This window comes from Bos javanicus, chromosome 13 (genome assembly GCF_032452875.1).
Source record: "Bos javanicus breed banteng chromosome 13, ARS-OSU_banteng_1.0, whole genome shotgun sequence".
Classification (NCBI taxonomy): Eukaryota; Metazoa; Chordata; class Mammalia; order Artiodactyla; family Bovidae; genus Bos; species Bos javanicus.
Window position 1 is genome coordinate 11,318,372 of NC_083880.1, and position 22,040 is coordinate 11,340,411.

Below are 22,040 nucleotides of genomic sequence, written 5' to 3' on the forward strand. Positions count from 1 at the left end.
AAGGAGTGCAGACATCCAGTCTGGAGGTGATTAACAGGGGCGCTAACTGATGATTCTGAACCCCGGGCAGATTGCCAACTCCACTTGTGCATCTTGTAGGGTTTTTGCTCTCTGCCTCCCTCCTCCAGCCCGTCTTCCTTCTCTCTCAAGTTCTGCTGGGTAAGCAGTTACGAATCTGTGCAGACTAACAGCCACACTTGGGAAATGTCTTGTACCTCCATTCTGTTGTTGGCCTTGGCTTTTGATTGCACTTTTTGCTTGTCCCCTAACCTCCAACAGCTCTCTCACAAGGCGCTTTTAAAAAAATTTTTACTTTTTGGCTGTGCCATGTGGCATGCAGGATCTCAGTTCTCAGACCAGGGGTGGAACCCATGCCCTCTGCACTGGAAGCGTGGAGTCTTAACTCCTGAACCTCCAGAGAAGTTCCCACAAGGCACTTCTGAGGATGACTAGAAATTGCTTCCACCCTCAGAGGCTCATCCTCGGACGTGCACTGTGAGAGCACGGCAAGCCTATTGGAAGCTGCGGTGTGGTCTTGTGTGCAGCCCTGGAGCACCTGTACCTGCCATTGAGTCATGGGCTCCTGGTCCCTCCTTCTGAACCACCTCCACGGTCGTTTCCAGAATTGCTGGTGTGAACTGGTACTTCTCCTCTTCCCACCTCCATCTCTTCTCTTTCTGGTCACAAACCCAGCTCAGACTAAGAGGTCTGAACTCACGACTCATATTATTACAGCTCCTGGCGAGCTGGCCACTTTCCTCTCTGTGCGCCTTTTGGTTTTCTAACCAAAAGAAAACCTGTACCACCTGCCTCCAGCCTCCGTGCTGGCATGCTCCATTCCAGAGGATAAACCTTTTAAAACATAATAAAAGCCTAGATTGATTCTTTCGTTCACTCGGTGTGGTGCTAGACAAATGAAACATCCTGATATTCAGAGATTTTACTTTCCCCATCGCTAAGTATTGGTGATACATAAGTTCAAAGCTGGATCAACCCTTCCAAGTTATATTTTAAAAATTACGTTCCAAATTGAATGAGACATCTTTTATCCAACACAGTAAGCACATGATATCTTTAGATAATTGGGTCTTAGAGAATTAACCACTTCCCCTGCCTGACAACCTGGTAGATACTTGAAGACAATCCTTCCAAGTCCAGGTCACTGTACGCCACTCTCGGGGAGCCTTCCTCAAGGCTTGGGCAGGGTCCATATCTCTTCCTGGGAGTCCCCCCGCCTCCACCAGCTCCTGCCGCCCACCTTAGGGACAGGCAGCAAGACCAGATTGTAATTTATCTGTTACTGCCTGTTGCCTCTGGCAGACAGGAAGCGCCTGTGTGGCCAGGGCGGTAATGAATCCATTTCAGCAGCCATGCCATATTGCCAGACACGTATTAGTTTCAATAAATGTTAGTTAAGTGAGCAAATGTCAATCCCCTGCCTTCCATCCTCCAGGCTAAATATCCCGAAGCATTTAGATGCTACTTAAATGACAGTCTCCAGGAGATGATGCTTACATGAAGTAAGTGAGCAGAGGGAGTGAAATGCTCTTCCATTTGTCCTGAAGCCACACTATTCAGTGTGGAAAAGGAGACATTCTCTTCCTGCTTCTCCCACCGGGCATCCTTTCTATCTTGTTGTTGTTTAGCCACTAAGTTGTGTCCAACTCTTTGTGATGCCACAGATTGTAGCCTCTCAGGCTCCCCTGTCCATGGGATTTCCCAGGCAAGATACTGGGGTAGGCTGCCATTTCCTTCTCCAGGGGATCTTCCCGATCCAGGGATCTAACCTGCATCTCCTGCATTGCAGGCAGATTCTTTACTGCTGAGCCACTGGGGAAGCGCACCTCCCCCGCCCCACCACCTGGGCCTTTGCAGAGACAAAGGCACAGATGGGGTGAACTTCACCTTCCCCAAAGTCACTGGCAGGAAATTGCTCCCATCACTGTGGAAAATGGAGCATTTCTTGACCTCAGTGGTACTGTTTGTAAAATTTCCTCCATCACCCTGTGCATATCCCTGCACCCACTTCTTGAAACCAGAGAGTATTTTATGCTTGGTTCTTTCCTAAGGGTTAGAGGTGAACCAACTGTCAACAGACCACTAATAGTCCTTCTCCCAAAGCAGCGGAGAGAGGGTCATGAGCCCATGAATGAAGCTGAAATATGGTCAAGCAGGACTCGTAAACAAACAGCACTTAGGCACCCACAAGGTCCACTCAGTATAGACCAGGGGGGGTGGCGAGGATTGGGCATCTTTCTGAGACTCCTCAAAAAGCAGCCACACTGAAATGCAGGAGTAAAATCAGTGAGCCTGGAAATTATAACCAACATCAATGCCTGTTGAAATAAAAACAGTGAGGCTAGAACAACAAAAGAAGAGTGCAAGGTGGTGGCTGGTCTTTAAGGTGGAGGGAGGCAGCAGGTGTAAGAACGTCTGCACGCGGCCACTCTGACCAGAGATGCGGCAACAGTGGTCCCCCTTTTCCAGAAATCACCTTTGGGAGACAGAGGTGACTGGGAGCCCACGAAGGGCTTCATGAAAACACCCAAGGCCATCCAAGTCCACCCAACTCCTCAGCTCTGATCCCTGGTCACTAAGGAAACTCCCTGTTGGAGTCTGCTTTCTCCTGGAACTTGCTAGTCTGATGACATGCATATCTCATTATTTTGCAGGGCATGCATCTCATTATGATTTAATAAATGGACATTCCAGTTGTGGGTTTTTTTTTGGTTTTGTTTTAATATCTTTAGAGTCTGGCTAGTGTGAATCAATTACCTGAGATCATCTGAGCAAGATGAAGCAACAGATGTAATTTCATTTCTAAATGTCTAAAGCCAAGGTTAAAACTATATACCCATGGTGGCCTGGATGTGGCGATATGTCCCACTCTGCGAGGTTTATGAAAATATGATAACTGCTGCCTGCTGACAATGCCAGTTCATTATTTCTATCAGGGTTAAATGAGAAGAGGAACCATCATAATACCCCAGGCTTGGATGTTTCACTGGGGCTCAATAATCACATCGTGTTCTCTCCTACTGAAGCGTGGGTTTGTGCTGTCTCTCTGGGACACATGGGTCCATAAAGGGGCAGCTCTCAGTGGTGGAAAGAATGATGAGTTCCTTGGTAAGGAGCATCCTTTGTCTCAGAAAATGGACCTAGTGTGCCAGTTAAGGATTCTTAGTTCCATTCTTACAAAGCTAATTATGCTGTGTACCTTGGTCAATTTATTTCTGTGACTTAGTTTAAAAAACTGAACAGTGTAGGAAGGCAGTCAAAAAGTAAGGGTATGCGCATGAGTATTCACCTGGGATTTCCTCTAGGCAGAGAGGTCAGAGGTCACAGCATGGGTAAGCGCCCTCACCACCCACAGCAGATCTGGCAAATCCACCCCTAACCATCCTTTAGCATTGACTGGTTTCCTTTAGCATTGACTGGTTTGATCTCCTTTCTGTCCAAGGGGTTCTCAAGTCTTCTCTAGCACCACAATTTTAAAGCAGCAATTCTCTGGTGCTCCACCTTCTTTGTGGCCCAACTCTCACACTTGTACATGACTACTGGAAAAATCCTAGCTTTGAGTATATGGACCTTTGTCAGCAAAGTGGTTTCTCTGCTTTTTCATACACTGTCTAGGTTTGTCATAGCTTTCCTTCCAAGGAGCAAGTGTCTTTTAATTTCATGGCTGCCGGCACTGTATTCAATGATTTTGGAGCCCAAGAAAAGAAAGTCTGTCACTTCCACTTTTTCCCCTTCTATTTGCCATGAAGTGATGGGATGGGTGCCATGATCTTAGTTTTCTGAATTCTGAATTTCAGGCCAGCTTTTTCACTCTCCTCTTTCACCCTCATCAAGAGCTCTTTAGTTACTTTATGCTTTCTGCCATTAGAGTGGTATCATCTGCCTATCTGAGATTGTTGATATTTCTCCCAGCAATCTTGATTCCAGCTTGTGATTCATCCAGCCCAGCATTTCTCATGATGTACTCTGCATATAAGTTAAGCACGATGACAACATATAGCCTTGACATACTCCTTTTCCAATTTGGAACCAGTTCATTGTTCCATGTCCAGTTCTAACTGTTGCTTTTTGACCTGCATACAGGTTTATCAGAAGACAGATAAGGTAGTCTGGTATTCCTATCTCTAAGAATTTTCCGGTTTGTTGTGATTCACACAAAGCCTTTAGCATCTTAATGAAACAGAAGTAGATGTTTTTCTGGAATTCTCTTGCTTTTTCTATGATCCAGCAGATGTTGTCAATTTATCTCTGGTTCCTCTGCCTTTCCCAAACCCAGATGTACACCTAGAAGTTCTTAGTTCCCATACTGCTGAAGCCCAGCATGAAGGATTTTGAGCATGTAAATGAGCATGACTGTACTCAATGTAGTTTGCGCATTCTTTGGCATTGCCTTTCTTTGGTATTGGAATGAAAACTGACCTTTTCCAGTCTTGTGGCCACTGCTGAGTTTTCCAAATTTGCCGACACACCGAGAATAGCACTTCAACAGCATCATCTTTTAGGATTTGAAATAGCTCAGCTGGAATTCCATCACCTCCACTAGCTTTGATTATAGTAATCCTTCCTAAGGCCCACTTGGCCTCACACTCCAGGATGTCCAGCTCTAGATGAGTGACCACACCATCATGGTTATCTGGATCATTAAGACCTTTTTTGTTTTTTTAAATAGTTCTTCTGTATATTCTTGCCACCTCTTCTTAATCTCTGCTGCTTCTGTTAGGTCCTTACTGTTTCTGTCCTTTATCGTGCCCATCCTTACATGAAATGTTCCCTTGGTAACTCCAATTTTCTTGAAGAGATCTCCAGTCTTTCCCATTCAGTTGTTTTCTTCTATTTCTTTGTATTGTTCAGAAGGCCTTCTTATCTCTCCTTGCTATACTCTGGAATCTGCATTCAGTTGGGTATCTTTCCCTTTCTCCCTTGCCTTTTACTTCTCTTCTTTCCTCAGCTATTTGTAAAGCTCCTCAGATAACCACTTTGACTTCTTGCATCTCTTTTTCTCATCAGACTAGACACCAACAAATTCATTATGGTGTCCAGCCTACCCATCTTCAATCCTTCCCAGCAGCTTAGGCTACTTGGGCAAAGATTTTTTTTTTTCCAAGTCCTGATCCTCAAAGGAAGATTCCTGGCAGGGAAAGGACCTACCAAAAGGGTTTTTAAAAACGAGTCTCCTTGTTAGGAAAAAAACAATATTTCTCTTGCCAAATAATGGATAACATTAATGACTGTGGAGATCCAAAAGAGAACCGATTTATCAAGGATCTACGCCGACAAAATGAGGAATGTTTGAATGGCATGCGGAGAGGAGAAAATGGGGTGTCTGTCACAGCCACTGTTGCTACAAGCTGATATCTCAGGGCGACAGGCTCATCAAAGGGCAATAACGCTGCTGCAGCCCCCAAATGGCAGAGGCTGACCTCTTTCCCATGCCAGGCGACACGAACGATCAAAGGCTCGGCATGGATTCCCCCAGGGAGCACCGGCTTCTCTGTGTGCTGCCTGTCGGTCACGACCCACTCAGCAGCCTTCCTCATCGGTCTTCAGATCAAGGATGGGATAGGAAGATCAGGCATGGCGGACCCATGCAGAGTAGCCAGAGTGTGAGTTCCATGAGTTCTCACTTCTGACACTAGTTCAGCCCAGAGCCGACCTTCTAACCGAGAATACCAACCCAGTCAGAGCCTTTCACAGCGTATTTTGCGGTCCTCAAACACGCCTCAGGCACCCCAGTTCCCGTGTCTGCATCTCTCCCCTGGTTGGGATGCTGTCCTCTGGCTTCTCTGCTTACATTAGTCTTTTCCAAACTTCTGGATATCCTTGGGATGATGGTCCCTCCTTCCTGAATACCCTATCCTTCTCAATGGTGGCTTCATCCCAGGAACTATGAGAGCTGGACACCAGCCTTGAGTGTCACTCAGTCTACTTAGGAAACTGCTTGTGCCACCATATACACTGTACTCTGATGAGAGGCATCATGTCTTTGTCATCTTGATTATTTTCAGCACCTCACACAGTGCCTGGAATAGAGAATGTACTGAAGAAATGCCAGTTGTTGACACCGATAATGATGAATTTGAGACCAGTGGTTCTCCAGGCAAGAGCCCTATTATGTAGCAATTTATACCTAGGATTTGGCCTTTTACTCATAATAATCTGAGCACTGTGGAAGGTATAAGTGAGATGTCCAAAGTCCATCTGTTCTCTGCTTGAGACTCTCTGAGCTCTGGAAGGTACCAAGGAAGATAAAAACCCAGGCTGCCATTTTGAAGTCTGACACAATCATGAAATCAACCTGAGACCAATCCTTGAAGCAAACACAGTGGTGACCAGGCAACCATCAAGTTTCAGCTTATCAAGTTTATACTTAATATAAAAACAAAGAAATACAGTATTTCTTTGCTTAATGCTCTATGGGAATCCAGCCAAATATTATATTGTATACTGCACTGATAAGGAGTGGGATGTATTAATTCTACTGCTCAGCTCATACCCAGTAAACCTGTCAGTATCTCTATCCCAGATTTCTGAACTCCACACGTAGTCAATGGGTGTCTCAAAGGTGACTCAAGTTCAACATGACCAAAATGAAATTCCTAATCTTGCCTACTCCCTAAATTGTTTCTATATCACTCTCCTACCATCTGCCCCAAAGTTGGGTTTATCCTTGAAGCATCCCTACCCTTCATCCTTCACATCCACAGTATATCTACCATTTCACCTCCATCCTTGCCCCCAGGGCAGAAGCAATCATCACCACTCATCCAATGTAAGCCTCTGAACCGTCTTTGTTCTGCCCTGTCTAATCCCTTGTTAGAAGAGTAGCCAGACTAATATTCGAATGAACATCACTGTAGTATACAATATAATATTTGGCTGGGTTCACGTAGAGTGCAGAGTGAAAATCAGATCAGGTCACACCTCTGGTCAACTGTTCTTTGACTTCGCACTACAACTTGGGTTACAATCTAAGTTTTTGGGACTTCCCTACTGGCCCAGTGGTTAAGACTCTGTACTTCCACTGCAGAAGGCGCAAGTCTGACCCCCGGTTGGGGAACTAAGATACCTCATGCCACGTAGTGGGGCCAAAAAAAAAAGAAAAAAACCGTCAGTTTTCTTTCAGGTCTCCCCTTCCCCTGGCTCTTGCTTATATCCTGTCTTGATCCTCTAACCATGTTGGCCTTCTGATATTTTCCTACTTATGCCCCGTGGCAGACACAGTGTTACCTACTGCAAATCCATTTCTTGCCTTCTTCCTCACTGAAAGTGAAAGTGAAATCGCTCAGTCGTGTCTGACTCTTTGCAACCCCATGGACTGTAGCCTACCAGGCTCCTCTGTACATGGGATTTTCTAGGCAATAGTACTGGAGTGGATTGCCATTTCCTTCTCCAGGGGATCTTCCCAACCCAGGGATCGAACCTGGGTCTCCTGTGTTGTAGACAGACGCTTTACCGTCTGAGCCACCAGGGAAGCCCCCTCACTAGCAGTTCTTCCTCACTAGCAGAACTCTGATTTCACTCAAGGATACACTGCACTGTAATACAAAGGTTTGATATCGTTATTGTAAAGTGTGTGCCACGCCTGACCTAAAATGTCCATGTTTCAAGGGGATTCTGCTTTAATATTTTCACTAAGCTGAGGTCAACCAAACCATTTACTGTGGACTAAATTGTGTAACCCAAAGCCATATGTTGAAACCCTACCCCTCAACATGATGATATTTGGAGATAGTGCCTTTGAGAGATAACTACATTTAGATGAGGTCATTAAGGTGGGGACCTCCTGATGGGATTAGTGCCCTTAGAAGAAGAGATACCAGAGAGCTTTCCCTCCCTCTTGGCAAGAGGAGGAAGACACAGCAAGATGGTAGCCATCTGCACACCAAGCCAGGAAGAGGGTTCTCACCAAGAACCAAACCAGCTGGCACCTTGACCTTGGACTTCCAGCCTCCAGAACTGTGAGAAATAAATGTCAGTTGGTTATGTCACTCAGTCTGTGGTATTCTGTTAAAGCAGTATGAGCTAAGGCACCAGTGCTTGGTTTTAAACTGCTTATCCCAATAATGCAGTACATACCTCCTCTCAGGTATTCTGACATATGGTACCCCAGTGCCAAGACTTCAGGGAAATAATTATATATAGACACTAATGCAGACCAGAGCAATGGCTCAAGATTCAGAATGGATGTAATGAAGCAAAAAAGCAGAAGGCCAGATAAAGGGTCAGTCTTTCACCTAGACCCATGGAAGATTTCTCTAGATGATACCTGCTTTGGTGCTTTGCAGGAAGAGGACTGGCTTATCGCTCATTTCTCTAAGTCTTTCACAGTCAAGCTGGTCAAGGATAAGAGCTTTAGTTGAGGGTTTAGGGAGCCAGGGAAATAACACAAGGCCATGGCCAGAGTCTGCTCACCCAGGACCCTCCAATACAGTATGCAAAATTGTATGGGTGTGAGTTTATAGGGAGGAGGATCCACAGCTTTCATTAGATTCTCAAAAGGGTCTGGAACCCACCTCCTTCCATAAAAAGGACCACACGACTGCAGAAGATGGCCAACGTGCCTCAGAATTGAAAGCATTCTCTAGGTGCAATGTGTTAGCTTTGTTTAATAGCTCAGATGAATCTGGCTTTTACCTAAATTCCATAAGTGGGAGCCCTACACCCAAGTACATCATAACAGATAAAATTCTCCTGTGATAAGGCCAAGAATCTACAAGAGCTGTCAGCTAAATCCTCATTAAATTGCAAAAGTTGCCAATTGAAAGGATGCTGTATAAAGACTACTTGCTTCCCAGATAATGAGACAAAACCAATACAGGGGGGTGTTTCCAGTCTTTCTCCCATCACAGTCTCTCTTAGCCTCTTGGCTGTGGTGGGCTTTGTCCCCTCCTTGAGGATGTTAAGGAGAAGAGATTCATCTGCTATTAGTTAGGGACTCACTGACCTAAACCTACCCTGAAAGTATGTTCCATAATAAGTGTTTGAAAGTATCACTACAAAAAGAAATTGTAACTTAAAAATAACTTTACAGTGAACTTAAGCAAATCAACACATAACTATAAAAAGGAGAAGAAGGGGACGACAGAGGATGAGATGGTTGGATGGCATCACCAACTCAATGGACATGGGTTTGCATGGACTCCTGGAGTTGGTGATGGACAGGGAGGCCTGGTGTGCTGTGGTTCATGGGGTCACAAAGAGTCGGACACGACTGAATGACTGAACCAAACTGAAAATAAGTGCAACAGGCCTATGACCATGGTGTTTCCTAGGTCGTAGAGATAAGGCACCTGAGAAGAAATGAGCAATTCCAAGGCTAAATTTTGGTTTCCATCACATTTTTCTTACTGTGATTTCTTGTTTTAACATACATGTATTTGGTCTTTGTTGCAGCACATGGGCTCTCTGCTGCAGCACGCAGGCACTCTAGTTTTGCCTGTAGGCTTGGTTGTTCATGGCACGTGGGATCTTAGTTCCAAGACCAGGGATTGAACCTGTGTCTCCTGCATTGCAGGGCAGATTCTTAACCACTGGACCACCAGGGAAGTCCCTCTTACTGTGATTTCTGTTGGATTTGCCCTAATATTTTCATATTGCATCGTCAAGCCAAGGTGGTACATGAAAAGATGCTCAACATCACAAGCTGTAAGGGAAATGCAAATCAAGCCCAGAATGAGATACGACTTCATCTTTCCACCTACTAGGAAGGCTGTTGTCAAAAAATGGAAAAAAATTGATGGCAAGGATGTAGAGAAATGGGACACCCTTGTGCATCCCTGCTGGGAATGTAAAATGTTGGTGTTGCTTTAGAAAACAGTATGACAACTCCTCCAGTAGTTAAACACAGAATTACCACGTGACTCAGCAATCTGAGAATACACTCAAAAGCATCAAGAGCAGGACGCAAACAGGTATTAGTGCACCTGCATTCATAGCAGCATTACTCACAATAGCCAAAAGGTGGAAGCAACCCAAGTGTCCACCGATGGATGAATGGATAAGCAAAAATGTAGTATATACACACAATGGAATATAATTCAGCCTCGAAAAAGAATGAAGTTCTGACACACACTACAACATGGATAAACCCTGAGGACATTACACTAAGTAAAAAAAAGAGAGAGAGACAAAAAAGGACAAACATTTATGATCCCCTTTCCATGAGATACCTAGAGAAGCCACATTCATAGAACCAGAAAGCAGAGTGGTGTTGCCAGGGGCTGGGGGAAATGAATGGGAGTTAATGTTTAGTGAGTTTCTGTTTGGGAAGATGAAAAAGCTCTGGAGACGGATAGTGGTGATGGTGGTACCATACTGGGAATGTACTTGATGCCACTGAATTGTACTCTTCAGTTCAGTTCAGTCACACAGTCATGTCTGACTCTTTGCGACCCCATGGACAGCAGCACGCTAGGCCTCCCTGTCCATCACCAACTCCCGGAGTTTACCCAAACTCATGTCCATTGAGTCAGTGATGCCATCCAACCATCTCATCCTCTGTCGTCCCCTTCTCCTGCCTTCAATCTTTCCCAGCATCAGGGTCTTCTCCAATGAGTCAGCTCTTCTTTCAAGTGGCCAAAGTATTGGAGCTTCAGCTTCAACATCAGTCCTTCCAGTGAACACCCAGGACTGATTTCCTTTAGGATGGACTGGTTGGATCTCCTTGCAGTCCAGGGGACTCTCAAGAGTCTTCTCCACCACCACAGTTCAAAAGCATCAATTCTTTAGCACTCAGCTTTCTTTACAGTCCAACTCTAACACTTAGAAATGGTTAAAATGGTAAATTTTGTATACAAAATAAAATGTATATTTTGTTACAATTCCATTTAAAAAGAAAAAAAGAAGCCGAGATGGCAAGTCATACTTACAAGATGTAGGCAATCACCCCGATGGACCAGCAGTCGACGGCTTTGCTGTAGGGCTTCTGGGCGAGGACTTCAGGAGCTGAGACAACAAAGGAGAGACACAGCCTGACAATTTAAACGACAAGAACATAAGGTGGTCTGTGGGCGCCTTTTCGCTTTTTTGGTCTGCTACTTGGGCTGAACTTTTGGTGATTCTAGAAACTGAGAAGAAACATGCAATCTGATGTATTTGTTGACTTTTGTAACTGGACAAAAGGGGAGCGTTCACATATGTGTATAACTGGAGGTTGTAAATCAATCAACACACACTGCACAGGAGATATTTTATGTCAGTGCTGTTCTAAAGCTCAGACCAGACAGAGAGGAGTGAATACCCAGTCTGGGGCCCGGGGTGTGACTTCACCTCAAATCAATTCAAGGAAGCATTTCTGGCCCCTGTGTAGGGTCTTTCTAGGTGCTGTGGGGACGGGCAGGTGAAGCCCCCTCCTCCTGCCTTCATGGAGCTTATAGTCAAGATTAGATTTAGAACAAGTCTCCGGGGCCCTGCCTCAAGTCTGCCCCTAGTTCCTTCTCTAAAGTTTTGATGGGTTATCTGTCACTTGTGCCATTTTATTTTCTCATCTGTGAAACAGGAAAAATGCTACTTAATCTCATTTCCTGGTTCTAACACGCTATTCATCAAGACTCGCCTGTCCAGGGCCTTGGTTTATTTTGTATTATTTCCTGTTCCTGGCCTGTGGCTACTGCCCAACATTGAACAACCCACCAGGTGTCTGGCACTCAGCACAGTCTGCCGTATGTATTTGTGCAAAGAGTAAACAAACATAGAAAAGGAAGCAAACCGTCTTCACAAGTAAAACCTCCTTTTTATGCAAAAACACATCTGGTTGAAGTGTCTAGGATAGACTCTGCAGAAAATTTAAGAACGTAGAGAAATAGAAATAGCTCCAGGTTACATGGTACTTGTCACAGGCTGAGCTGTGTTCTGTGAGCTGGGGATGCATTAACCCCCTACAACTGCATTGGTAGGGAAGAGCTTAGTTACCATCCTGCTTCCCAAGTTACAGGTAGGGGTGCATGGGGCCTCAGACAGCAGGGCACTTTTCCACAGCATCCAGCTACCAAGAGGCTTCTACACCAACTTAAAAGTTAAAGTGTTTAGTCACTCAGTCATGGCCGACTCTTTGCGAGCGCATGGACTGTAGCCCACCAGGCTCCTCTGTCCATGAAAGTCTCCAGGCAAGAATACTGGAGTGGGTTGCCATACTTGGTTTCACTTGAATTAAGTGCCTGGGTCTCATCCTGTTCATTCGTAAACGTTCTCTACTGTCCTTCCAACAACTCTGCACCTCAACAGTAAGGAAAATGAGCCTCGGACATGTGCCTTCTCTATTTTAACTAATTAACTAACTTTGGCTGTGCTAGGCCTTTGCTGCTGCTCAGGCTTTTCTCTAGTTGCGGGGAGCGGGGGCTCCTCTCTAGTTATGGTGCAAGGGCTTCTCGTCGCGGTCGCTTCTCTCGTTATGGAGAACGGGCTCTAGAGTGTGTGGGCTCAGTAGTTGTGGCACATGGGCTTAGCTGCTCTGTGGCACATGGGATCCTCCCGGACTAGGGATCAAACCTGGGTCTCCTGCACTGGCAGGCAGATTCTTGAGGACTGAGTCACCAGGAAAGCCCTGAGATGTGCCTTTTCTGACAACACCCAGGAGATATGGCTCAGGAGATACTGAACACAATTCAATCTCATCCTGTTCCTGCTCTTTCCACTGGAACCTACTGACTATGAAGATAGCATTGCTTCAGTTTGGAGAAAAGCCCTTTTGCAGAAAAACGAACAGGGAAGTCCTCTTACCCTGTTGCAGATACCTTCCTGAGCAAGAGGGAAAGACACAAACTCCTGTGGATGTTTCTGCTTATGATGGTAAGAAATACAGTCCACGGATAACACCCAAATCTAATTTTAGGTTTCAGCCCCAATTCCTCCGATCACTTAAAAAAAAAATTTTTTTTTAACAAGAGCAAAATAAACACATTTCTACATCTTTGTTACGTTCACCTTCAACTACAAAGCTAGGGAACCCACAACCTGGAGAAGTGGCCCTTGGATAACTGGGAGCTGGCTACAGCCATTGTTCCTTTTCTCCAGAACTGCTCAGAGTCTGTTTCTCAGATACTTCTATTACAGCAATGGATGAAAGGGAGCCATTTCCCACAGCAAACTAATTTAGGAGGTAGGCGGTCTTAGAGCTGATGTTCTAGTCTGAGTGGCCACAAGGGCACAGGTGGTGGGAGGGGGCTGTTTCTGCAGGGAGCTTATTTTTGAGCCTCCAGGGCCATCCTCGTGGCCTGATGGAAAGTTCAAAAGAAGCAGAAAAGGCTCACAGAGCAACGTCTGATCCAGGTCCACGCATGCATACTAAGTCGCTTCAGTCACGTCCAACTCTTTGTGACCCTATAGACCATAGCCCACCAGGCTCCTCTGTCCATGGGGTTCTCCAGGGAAGAATAATGGAATGGGTTGCCACGCCCTCCTCCAGGGGATCTTCCCGACCCAGGGATCAAACCTGTATCTCTCATGTTTCCTGCCTTGGCAGGCGGGTTCTTTGCCACTAGCACCACCTGGGAAGGCCCTGATCCAGCTCCACCTCCCCGCAAAGCTGACAGCAGATGTCAGGAGCACCAAGCAGGTGGGGAGAAGCCCCAGCTTCCGTGTCACGTGGTCTGTCAGGCTCTTTAGGGGCACGATAGTGGTGCCTAAACACTCCATGATACCAAAGGATGAGACCCAGCCCCAGCAAAGCACGCTGGACTCCTAGGAAGAGCTAATCCTCTGTGTTCTCCTCCTGAGCACTCCATTCTCACAGTCTTCCAGTTCTGTGAATGTGGGAGGAAGAATTCTTTAAAAAAAAAAAAAAAAATCCTCCTCCTCAACATCATCTGTTAGAAAACAGAAAGTACTGGCCACCATCCACTGTTCAGCAAACAAGGGAATAAAGAACACGGTTTCCCTTTTGAAATCCACATGCCTGGGGACACCTGCCCATCAAGCCCTTGGCCTGCAGTCTGGCAAATTTCGAGACTTGAAAAGCAAGTGGCTGAATTATATGCAACTTGGGCCATGGATGTTTAGATTCCTGAAACCACAGATGACACCTAATTTTTAAAAATATGAGATTTCTGTTTAAATAATACACTTTTAACATCAAGTAAGGCTTTTTTATTAAAAGACCTGATATAGAACAACTGCAAGGATGTTAGGGCAAAGTTCTAAATGATGGGTATCCACATTGGGGGTGGAACTCTATGTACCTGTACCAAACATGTCTTGTTCTCTTTGACATTGTGTCTTATCTGGGTTATAGCAACTGCAGCAAAACATAAATACTTTTCAATCAACTGACACCAGAACCATTTGCCCTCTGGTGAAGTTCTTCATTGCACTTGAACCAAATCCAGGGGGTGAAGCCAGATATCATGCAATGTCATGATAAAAAAGACAAAGCAAACTGATTTGGAATTAAAATTCTCACCAACTTAATATATTCTTACAGTTGCATGATGGTGCACACGTGAATCGCTTAAATTCTGTTTTCCCTTGAGAACCAAATTCTGTTTTCCTGGAACCAAAATGATTTGGAATTAAAATTCTCACCAACTTAATATATTCTTACAGTTGCATGATGGTGCACACGTGAATCGCTTAAATTCTGTTTTCCCTTGAGAACCAAATTCTGTTTTCCTGGAACCAAATGTTCTTCCGGACATGGTTTGAACAAGCCCACCTAGCTTTAAATGGCTAACGTTTCACCTCATAGTAATTCTTGGAAAAAATTAACTCTCAGGCAATATTCAAAACCTTCTGGACAAACAGACATGGTGATCAAACCATGGTGAACCCCTGAGGTCATGGGGTGATATTTTTTCTCCTAGTCTCCATCTGTGTTCTGCACTTGGCTCCATTGTTCTGTCAACGGGTTTCACTCCTCTGGTTTTTGGTCCTCCTACCATTTCCCCTCCTACCACTGTGGCTCAGAGAGTAAAGAATCTGCCTGAAATGCAGCAGACCCAGGTTCAATCCCTGGGTCAGGAAGATCCCCTGGAGAAGGGAATGGCAACCCACTCCAGTGCTCTTGCTTAAAGAATTCCATGGACAGAGGAGCCTGGTGGGCTATATAGTCCATGGGGTCTCAAAGAGTCGGACATGACTGAATGACCACACTCCTACCACTCCCCTGGTCCCTTTCAAATATAGTGCTGGCAGAATCCCTTTTCTCTGATCTTTTTTTTTTCCTCTGATCTTTTGAAATACCAGTTTTCATTCTGAGAATCAACCAAACTCCTTCATGTTATGTTATCAATCTTATACCATTGGCGAGAATTCACTGGAATTCTAAAAAGTCACAGCATCCAACTTACAAACTTTCAAACAACAATTGAGGGCGATGGCATGGAACACTGTCCACCTGGAGCGTCAGGAAGTGATGAGGGTTCTCTGTGCCACCACCATCCCATCTCACCCCCAGCACCCACAGGAGCTGCCGATTAAGAACTTTTTCATCAAGCAGAAATAATTTTCTCTCCTAATTGTACCCAGCATGATTCACGTGTTGTGGCAGGTTGGCAATGACTCTAGCCACCCCCACACCTTCTAACTGAGGGTGGCTTTGAATTGAAATAACTTAACTGGAGCTACTGACAAAGGGAGCAGTCATGGAGAGGCACTGCAGCTTGTCTGCAATGCCATCAGCCCCCAGGCAGAGCAGGAAAGGGCTTGATTTTGAGGCACAGACACAGCAGAAGAGGAAAACTCAAGTGGAGAGAATTCCCTGCAAGTCCAATGGTTAGGACTCCACGCTCCTAATACAGTGGGCTCCATCCCTGGTCAGGGAACTAAGATTTTGCATACCACATGGTGTAGACAAAAACAAACCAAAAAACTAATGTTTTTTTTTTTTTTTTTTTGTAAAGATTCAAGTTTGGAGGGCACACGTGTTCCTCCAGTGCATTTTAAGACCCGGACCTTGGGGCAGTCAGTGGTCATCAGTGGCAGTAGAGGTGTCCGCCCACCCAAAGTGTTGAAGGGACAGATCCAAGACAGGTGGCAGGTCCAACCTCCTGACTGCATCTTAGGCTTGGCTGAAGTCAGCCTTTTCGAGGTGGAGAGAGTAGGGGTGGGGTGTCGGCAGCCTCACCTGGGTGACTTGGGTTGAACCTGACAGTTGGGTTCCCAGGTCCATTCATCACAGACCTGTCATCCACTAGCCTCCAGCAGGCTCCTATGGTACCTCATCCATCCCTTTACTGCTGTGTGAATCACACTGTCAGCACCAGACTTCGTGCTGCTGGAGGCCATCTCTAGACTGTATTTTCAGGCATTAGCACATACTGATTATTCATCAAATGGTGATACAACTGAATCCAACCCACTCAATACACACATGCCATTATTTCTACAAGAAAATGTTTCCCAGGACTTCCCTGGTGGTACAGTGGATAAGAATCCACCTGCCGATGCAGGGGACATGGGTTAGATTCCTGGTCCAGGAAGGTTCCATGTGCTGAGGAGCAACTAAACCTGTGCACAACAAGGAGAGAAGCCATTGCAATGAGAAGCCTGAGCACCGCAACTAAGAAAGCCTGTGAGCAGCAACAAAGACCTAATACAACCAAAAAAAGACAATTCCAGAGAGATGATTGACAAATAAACTTTGCTGCCTCAAATATTTTCAGTGAGTAGCCATATGAACCATAAAAAGAAAAAAGGAAAGAAAACATAAAACATAAAAAGAAAACAAATTTTGGATTGCAAGCCACTGTCTCTTGGGAAGTCCCTATATTTCGTACATTGTTGTTCAGTTGCTAAGTTGAGTCTGACCCTTTGTGACTCCATGGACTGCAGCACAGCAGGCTTCCCTGTCCTTCACCCCCATCTCCTGCAGTTTTCTCAAATTCAAGTCCATTGAGTCAGTGATGCCATCCAACCATCTCATCCTCTGTCGTCCCCTTCTCTTCCTGCCTTCAATCTTTCTCAGCATCAGGGTCTTTTCCAATGAGTCAGCTCTTCACACCATGTGGCCAAAGTATTGGAACTTCAGCTTCAGCCTAAGTCCTTCCAATGAATAGTCAGTGTTGATTTTCTTTAGAATTTACTGGTTTGATCTCCTTGCAAACTAAGGGACTCCCAAGAGTCTTCTTCAGCACCACAGTTCAAAAGCATCAATTCTTCAGCACTCAGCATTGTTCATGGTCCAACTCTCACACTCATACATAACTACTGGAAAAACCATAGCTTTGACCAGAAGATCAATTGCTAAATACCTTTCCTTAAGCAAATTATTTCTGACATGAATTTGGGGGATAAAAGAAGCAGAATTATCCCTAATTCTCTGAAAGTGGGTGTTTGTCATTCATCTTGCTCTCCTTTTAAAAGCTTTTCTTAAAGGGATTTCAGAATTATTAATACTAGTTCTAGGGCTAAACAGTAAAAAAGGTAGTCTAGTAAGTGATCTCTCAGAACCTCCTTCCTGTTAGATCTTGGGGGCTATTAATTCAGATTTGGAGGGGGGTGGTATTCCCAATAGAAACAGTATCCCATCAGCTGAATTTACACCAGTAAGTAGAAGTCATCTCCAGCCTCAGCAGAGCCTCCCACGAGCTCCTGGAAGGATCTGTGGACAGATGTTCTGCCTTCTGAGCCCCAGGCTTACCCCACGCTCTCCAGTGAAACAGTAGGTTCCAAAATGACAATAATTAAATTTACTGTTATGAGACTCACTACCAACCCACTGTGGAAAATTCCACTTGGTGGGAAATGTCTCCTATAAACAGAGCTGTTCTATATTGATTTAGAGCAAGGATTTCTGGTAAAGGGAAGGACTCCAGAGATTTAAAAAAAAAAAAATTCCAGAAACCTTTCATGTTGTTTTTAAAACAATTAAGTTGCCCATTTTCCTTACTGAATCAGAGAGAGAGAAAAAGGCCTAACCAAGTGGAATTGGAAACGCGGACAGTGGCTTGTAGGGGCGGGGGCCACAGTCATCAATCCTCAGGCTCTAATAAAACAGAGGAGGAATTTTCCCTTTTCCTGCATCCAAGGATGTGCTGCAGAGAGAGGGGAGACTGAGAACTCACCGTGTTGCCACGTTCATGTTCAAGGTGATTTGTTTCCTCCATGGGTGTCTGAGGACCACTCCTCTCCATAGGTCAAAGATGTCACTTCTTGGGGAGAAGAGAGGCACTGGCAGGAGGGGTGGCCCAAGGTGGCAGGAGCAGCCCTCAATGATGGAAAAGAAGAGCCAGTGGTCCAGAACCACAGTGGGGGGGCTTCTCCTTATTCAATTGCTTAACGGGTTGCATCCCCCTTCAGGCACTGGCTCTATAGGTGACCGCAGCACAGCTGGCCCCTGCCCCCAGGGCACACCTGTTCTCTGCGTCACTGAGGGTACACACAAGCCTCAGCCACCTTCCTAAGGACGATGATTGTACTCAGACAAGATCATGGCAGGTTTGAGAGGTGGTCTTGATTTTTTAATTTAACTCATTTGAAATCCAGCTCTGAAGACAACTGAACTTACTCTAAAGTGAAAGTGTTAGTTGCTCAGTCCTGTCTGACTCTTTTGTGACCCTATGGACTGCAGCCTGCCAGACTCTTCTGTCCATGGGATTCTCCAGGCAAGAATACTGGAGTGGGTTGCCATTTCCCTTCTCCAGGGGAATCTTCCTGACCTGGGATTGAACCCAGGCCTCCTGCATTGCAGGCAGATTCTTTATTGTCTGAGCCACCAGGGAAGACTTAAAAATATTCAAGGAAAAAAATAAATTACCTCCAATAGTCAAATGAAAAATAAGGTGAAAATAGATAGTGAAAGATACAACCAGTGAAAGAAATTACTGTGGCCAGTGGTGCTGTAAGAATAGGCCTTCACGTTGTACTCTAAGAAAAAAGTAATAGGTGTAGAGATAAGAGTAGGAGAGGTCTGAAGGATGTGGAATGGTTGCCAGGACTTAGGTTCTTGTAACAAAAAATGACTTTAGTTGTCTGGATATAAGAAGTTTTAAATAGCTGGGTACCTAGGCTCTACCATTTACTGCATGTGTGGACATGGGTAAGTCCCTTAACCTTTCTCAGCCTCCATTTTGCTCATCTGTAAAATGGGAACATCAATAGAGGCCAACTTTGAGGACTGTTATGAGGCTTACAGGAAATAAGCAGCACATAACTTATGGGTATAAGTAGTAGTTATTATGTAAGGAAGAGAAGTTGGTAAGATCAAGGGAGCAAAAGGAATGTAGGCTTTATCACTTTCTAGAAGTAAGGCTGGATAGATTCCTGATATCATGTAGTACTTTCCTTTGATTCTAGCTTAACATAATGGAAATGATTCATAAAGGAAGATTTCCACCCTTTTGATGAAAACCCTCAAGTCAGGACTGAGCCAGGCTCACAGGAGACTGGAAGGGCCGGTCGGGAGAGCTTGAGTCTTAGAGCTGGCAGGAGCCAGGTGGTCCCTTTGTTCATCTAGTTATGGATCCCTGTGGTCACTTCATCACCAACACATTTACATCATCCCCTCTTGGTCCAGACACCAGCCCTGACCCGGTAACAGGAGCAGCCTGTCATGGCTGACTGGCGGTGCTGTGAGCATGAGGACCATTTGTCCTGGTATCAGATATCCATGTGCTGGCCAGGGGCTCTGGCTGTGTGTGGCACCTTCATGGCTCTGCGTCTACTGAGGGAAGGACAGACTGAGCTCCTCCCACATTTTTTCCCCCGGCCCCCACCTCCCCTACCTCCAGGCCGGGGTCATCAAGGTTTCTATCTCCATCGCCCTGAGCTCTCCTCATCCTTTAAGCAGTGACAAGGGTGCAAAGCCCAGTTCTAACCAGTTCTTGCTTTCACGGGCCTCAGTTATAATTCTTTTTTAAAGAAGGTTGAAAATTGTTCTGGAAGACTGGTTATAAAAATGCCCATATCCTAATTTTTTCCCCTAAGTTTTCCTTTATTGAAATATAGTTGATTTATAATGTTGTATTAGTTTCTGGTATATGGAAAATGATTCAGTTATATATATGTGTGTGTGTGTGTGTGTGTGTGCATATAGATATATTATTTTTCATATTCTTTTCCATTATGGTTTCTTACTGGATATTGAATACAGTCCCCTGTGCTATACAGTAGGACCTTGTTGTGTATCTATTTTATATATAGTAGCTTGGATCTGATAATCCCAAACTGACAATTAATCCCTCCCCCACAGCTTCCTCCTTGGTAACCATAAGTTTGTTTTCCACATCAGTGAGTCTGTTTTATAAGTAACTTCATTTGTGTCACATTTTAGATTCCACACTTAAGTGCTATCATATGGTGGTATTTACCTTTGTCTGATTTACTTTACTTAGTATGATAAGCTCTAGGTCCATCCATCCATGCTGTTGCAAATGGCATTATTTCATTCTTTTTATGGCTGAGTAGTATTCCACTGTGTGTGTGTGTATACATATGTATACACACACCACGTCTTCGTTATTTATTCATCTGTGGATGGACATTGAGGTTGCTCCCCTGTCTTGTCATTGTAAATGGGGCTGCTATGAACACTGGGGTGCGCTGCTTAATTCTCTGGAATGTGCTACACTGCTGCCACCTGTGCCACTTGAGATAGAGCTGACGGGACCCTCAGAGCAGCGACACCTCTACCTGTCTTTGAATGAGCTTCTGTTTTTTGAAAATGAATTTGAAACATCCAACCTACTACGTAGCCTATGACATCAGCAGACAGGCAGGCAGGCAGACGGGCAACCTGCCAGTCTATGGCTTAGTCTAAGGTTCATCTGTCGCTCCCTGTGGCTGACCTTGCTGAAGTCCCATACATTACATGGCACAGTATTTGCATATTGTTTACAACATCCTCCTGCAAACTTCAAATCATCTCTAGATGACCTGTAAAACCTTATACAATGTTAAGGCCGTATAAATCATTGCTGATAAGCAGCAAATTCAAGTTTTGCTCTTTTGGAGCTTTTTTGCAATTAAAAAATATTAACAAATGGATAAGAAAGCTGTGGTACATATACACAATGGAGTATTACTCAGCCATTAAAAAGAATACATTTGAATCAGTTCTAATGAGGTGGATGAAACTGGAGCCTATTATACAGAGTGAAGTAAGCCAGAAAGAAAAACACCAATACAGTATACTGACGCATATATATGGAATTTAGAAAGATGGTAACGATAACCCTGTATGCAAGACAGCAAAAGAGACACAGATGTATAGAACAGCCTTTTAGACTCTGTGGGAGAGGGTGAGGGTGGGATGATTTGGGGGAATGGCATTGAAACATGTATAATATCATATAAGAAACGAATCGCCAGTCCAGGTTCGATACAGGATGCTCGGGGCTGGTGCACTGGGATGACCCAGAGGGATGGTACAGGGAGGGAGGTGGGAGGGGGGTTCAGGATGGGGAACACGTGTACACACATGGCGGATTCATGTTGATGTGTGGCAGAACAATACAATATTGTAAAGTAATTAGCCTCCAATTAAAATAAATAAATTTAAATTAAAAAAAAATTTTCGATCTGCATTTGGTTGAATCTGAGAATTTGGAATCTGTGGATCCAGATGGCCAACTGTATGTTATGCATGTGTGTCCCAGGACACTTGAACCAAGTCTTCCTGTCCCTGAGGAATCTCCACAGGTGGTGAGAAGGGTCACAGCAACTCTGCTGGTGGATAAATGAATAGAGCTTAAACCAAACTGCAATATAGTTCCAAAGGGTTAGTGACATTTGTGTGTCATCGAGGTGGCAAGAAGGACTTCACTGAAACAGTGGGAGATACAAACCACTATATATAAAACAGGCAACCAACAAAGACCTACTGTGTAGCACAGGGAACTCAGCTCAATATCTTCTAATAACCTATAAGGGGAAAGAATCTGAATAAGAATAGATATTAATACATAGATATAGATGGGCTTCCCTGGTAACACAGCAGTACAGAATTTGCCTGCAATGCAGGAGACCCAGGTTCAATCCCTGGGTCAGGAAGATCTCCTGGAGGAGGGTGTGACAACCTACTCTACTACTCTTGCCTGGAGAATCCCATGGATAGAGGAGCCTATGGCTGCAGTCCATAGGGTCCCACAGAG

At 44.8% G+C, this 22,040-nt stretch overlaps 1 protein-coding gene and 1 non-coding gene across 3 annotated transcripts in view; both read right to left on the minus strand.

Annotated features, from left to right (window-relative positions):
- Nucleotides 1-22,040, minus strand: part of CAMK1D (calcium/calmodulin dependent protein kinase ID) — a 401,474-nt gene that overhangs the window by 32,682 nt on the left and 346,752 nt on the right. For both annotated transcript variants that reach the window (XM_061435695.1, XM_061435696.1), the window contains exon 6: nt 10,887-10,962. In XM_061435695.1, the coding sequence (XP_061291679.1) occupies nt 10,887-10,962 (76 nt within the window). The remainder of the gene's footprint in view (nt 1-10,886; nt 10,963-22,040) is intronic.
- TRNAC-ACA (transfer RNA cysteine (anticodon ACA)) lies at nt 7,418-7,489 on the minus strand. The gene has a single exon. It is a non-coding gene; the product is annotated as a tRNA-Cys (tRNA).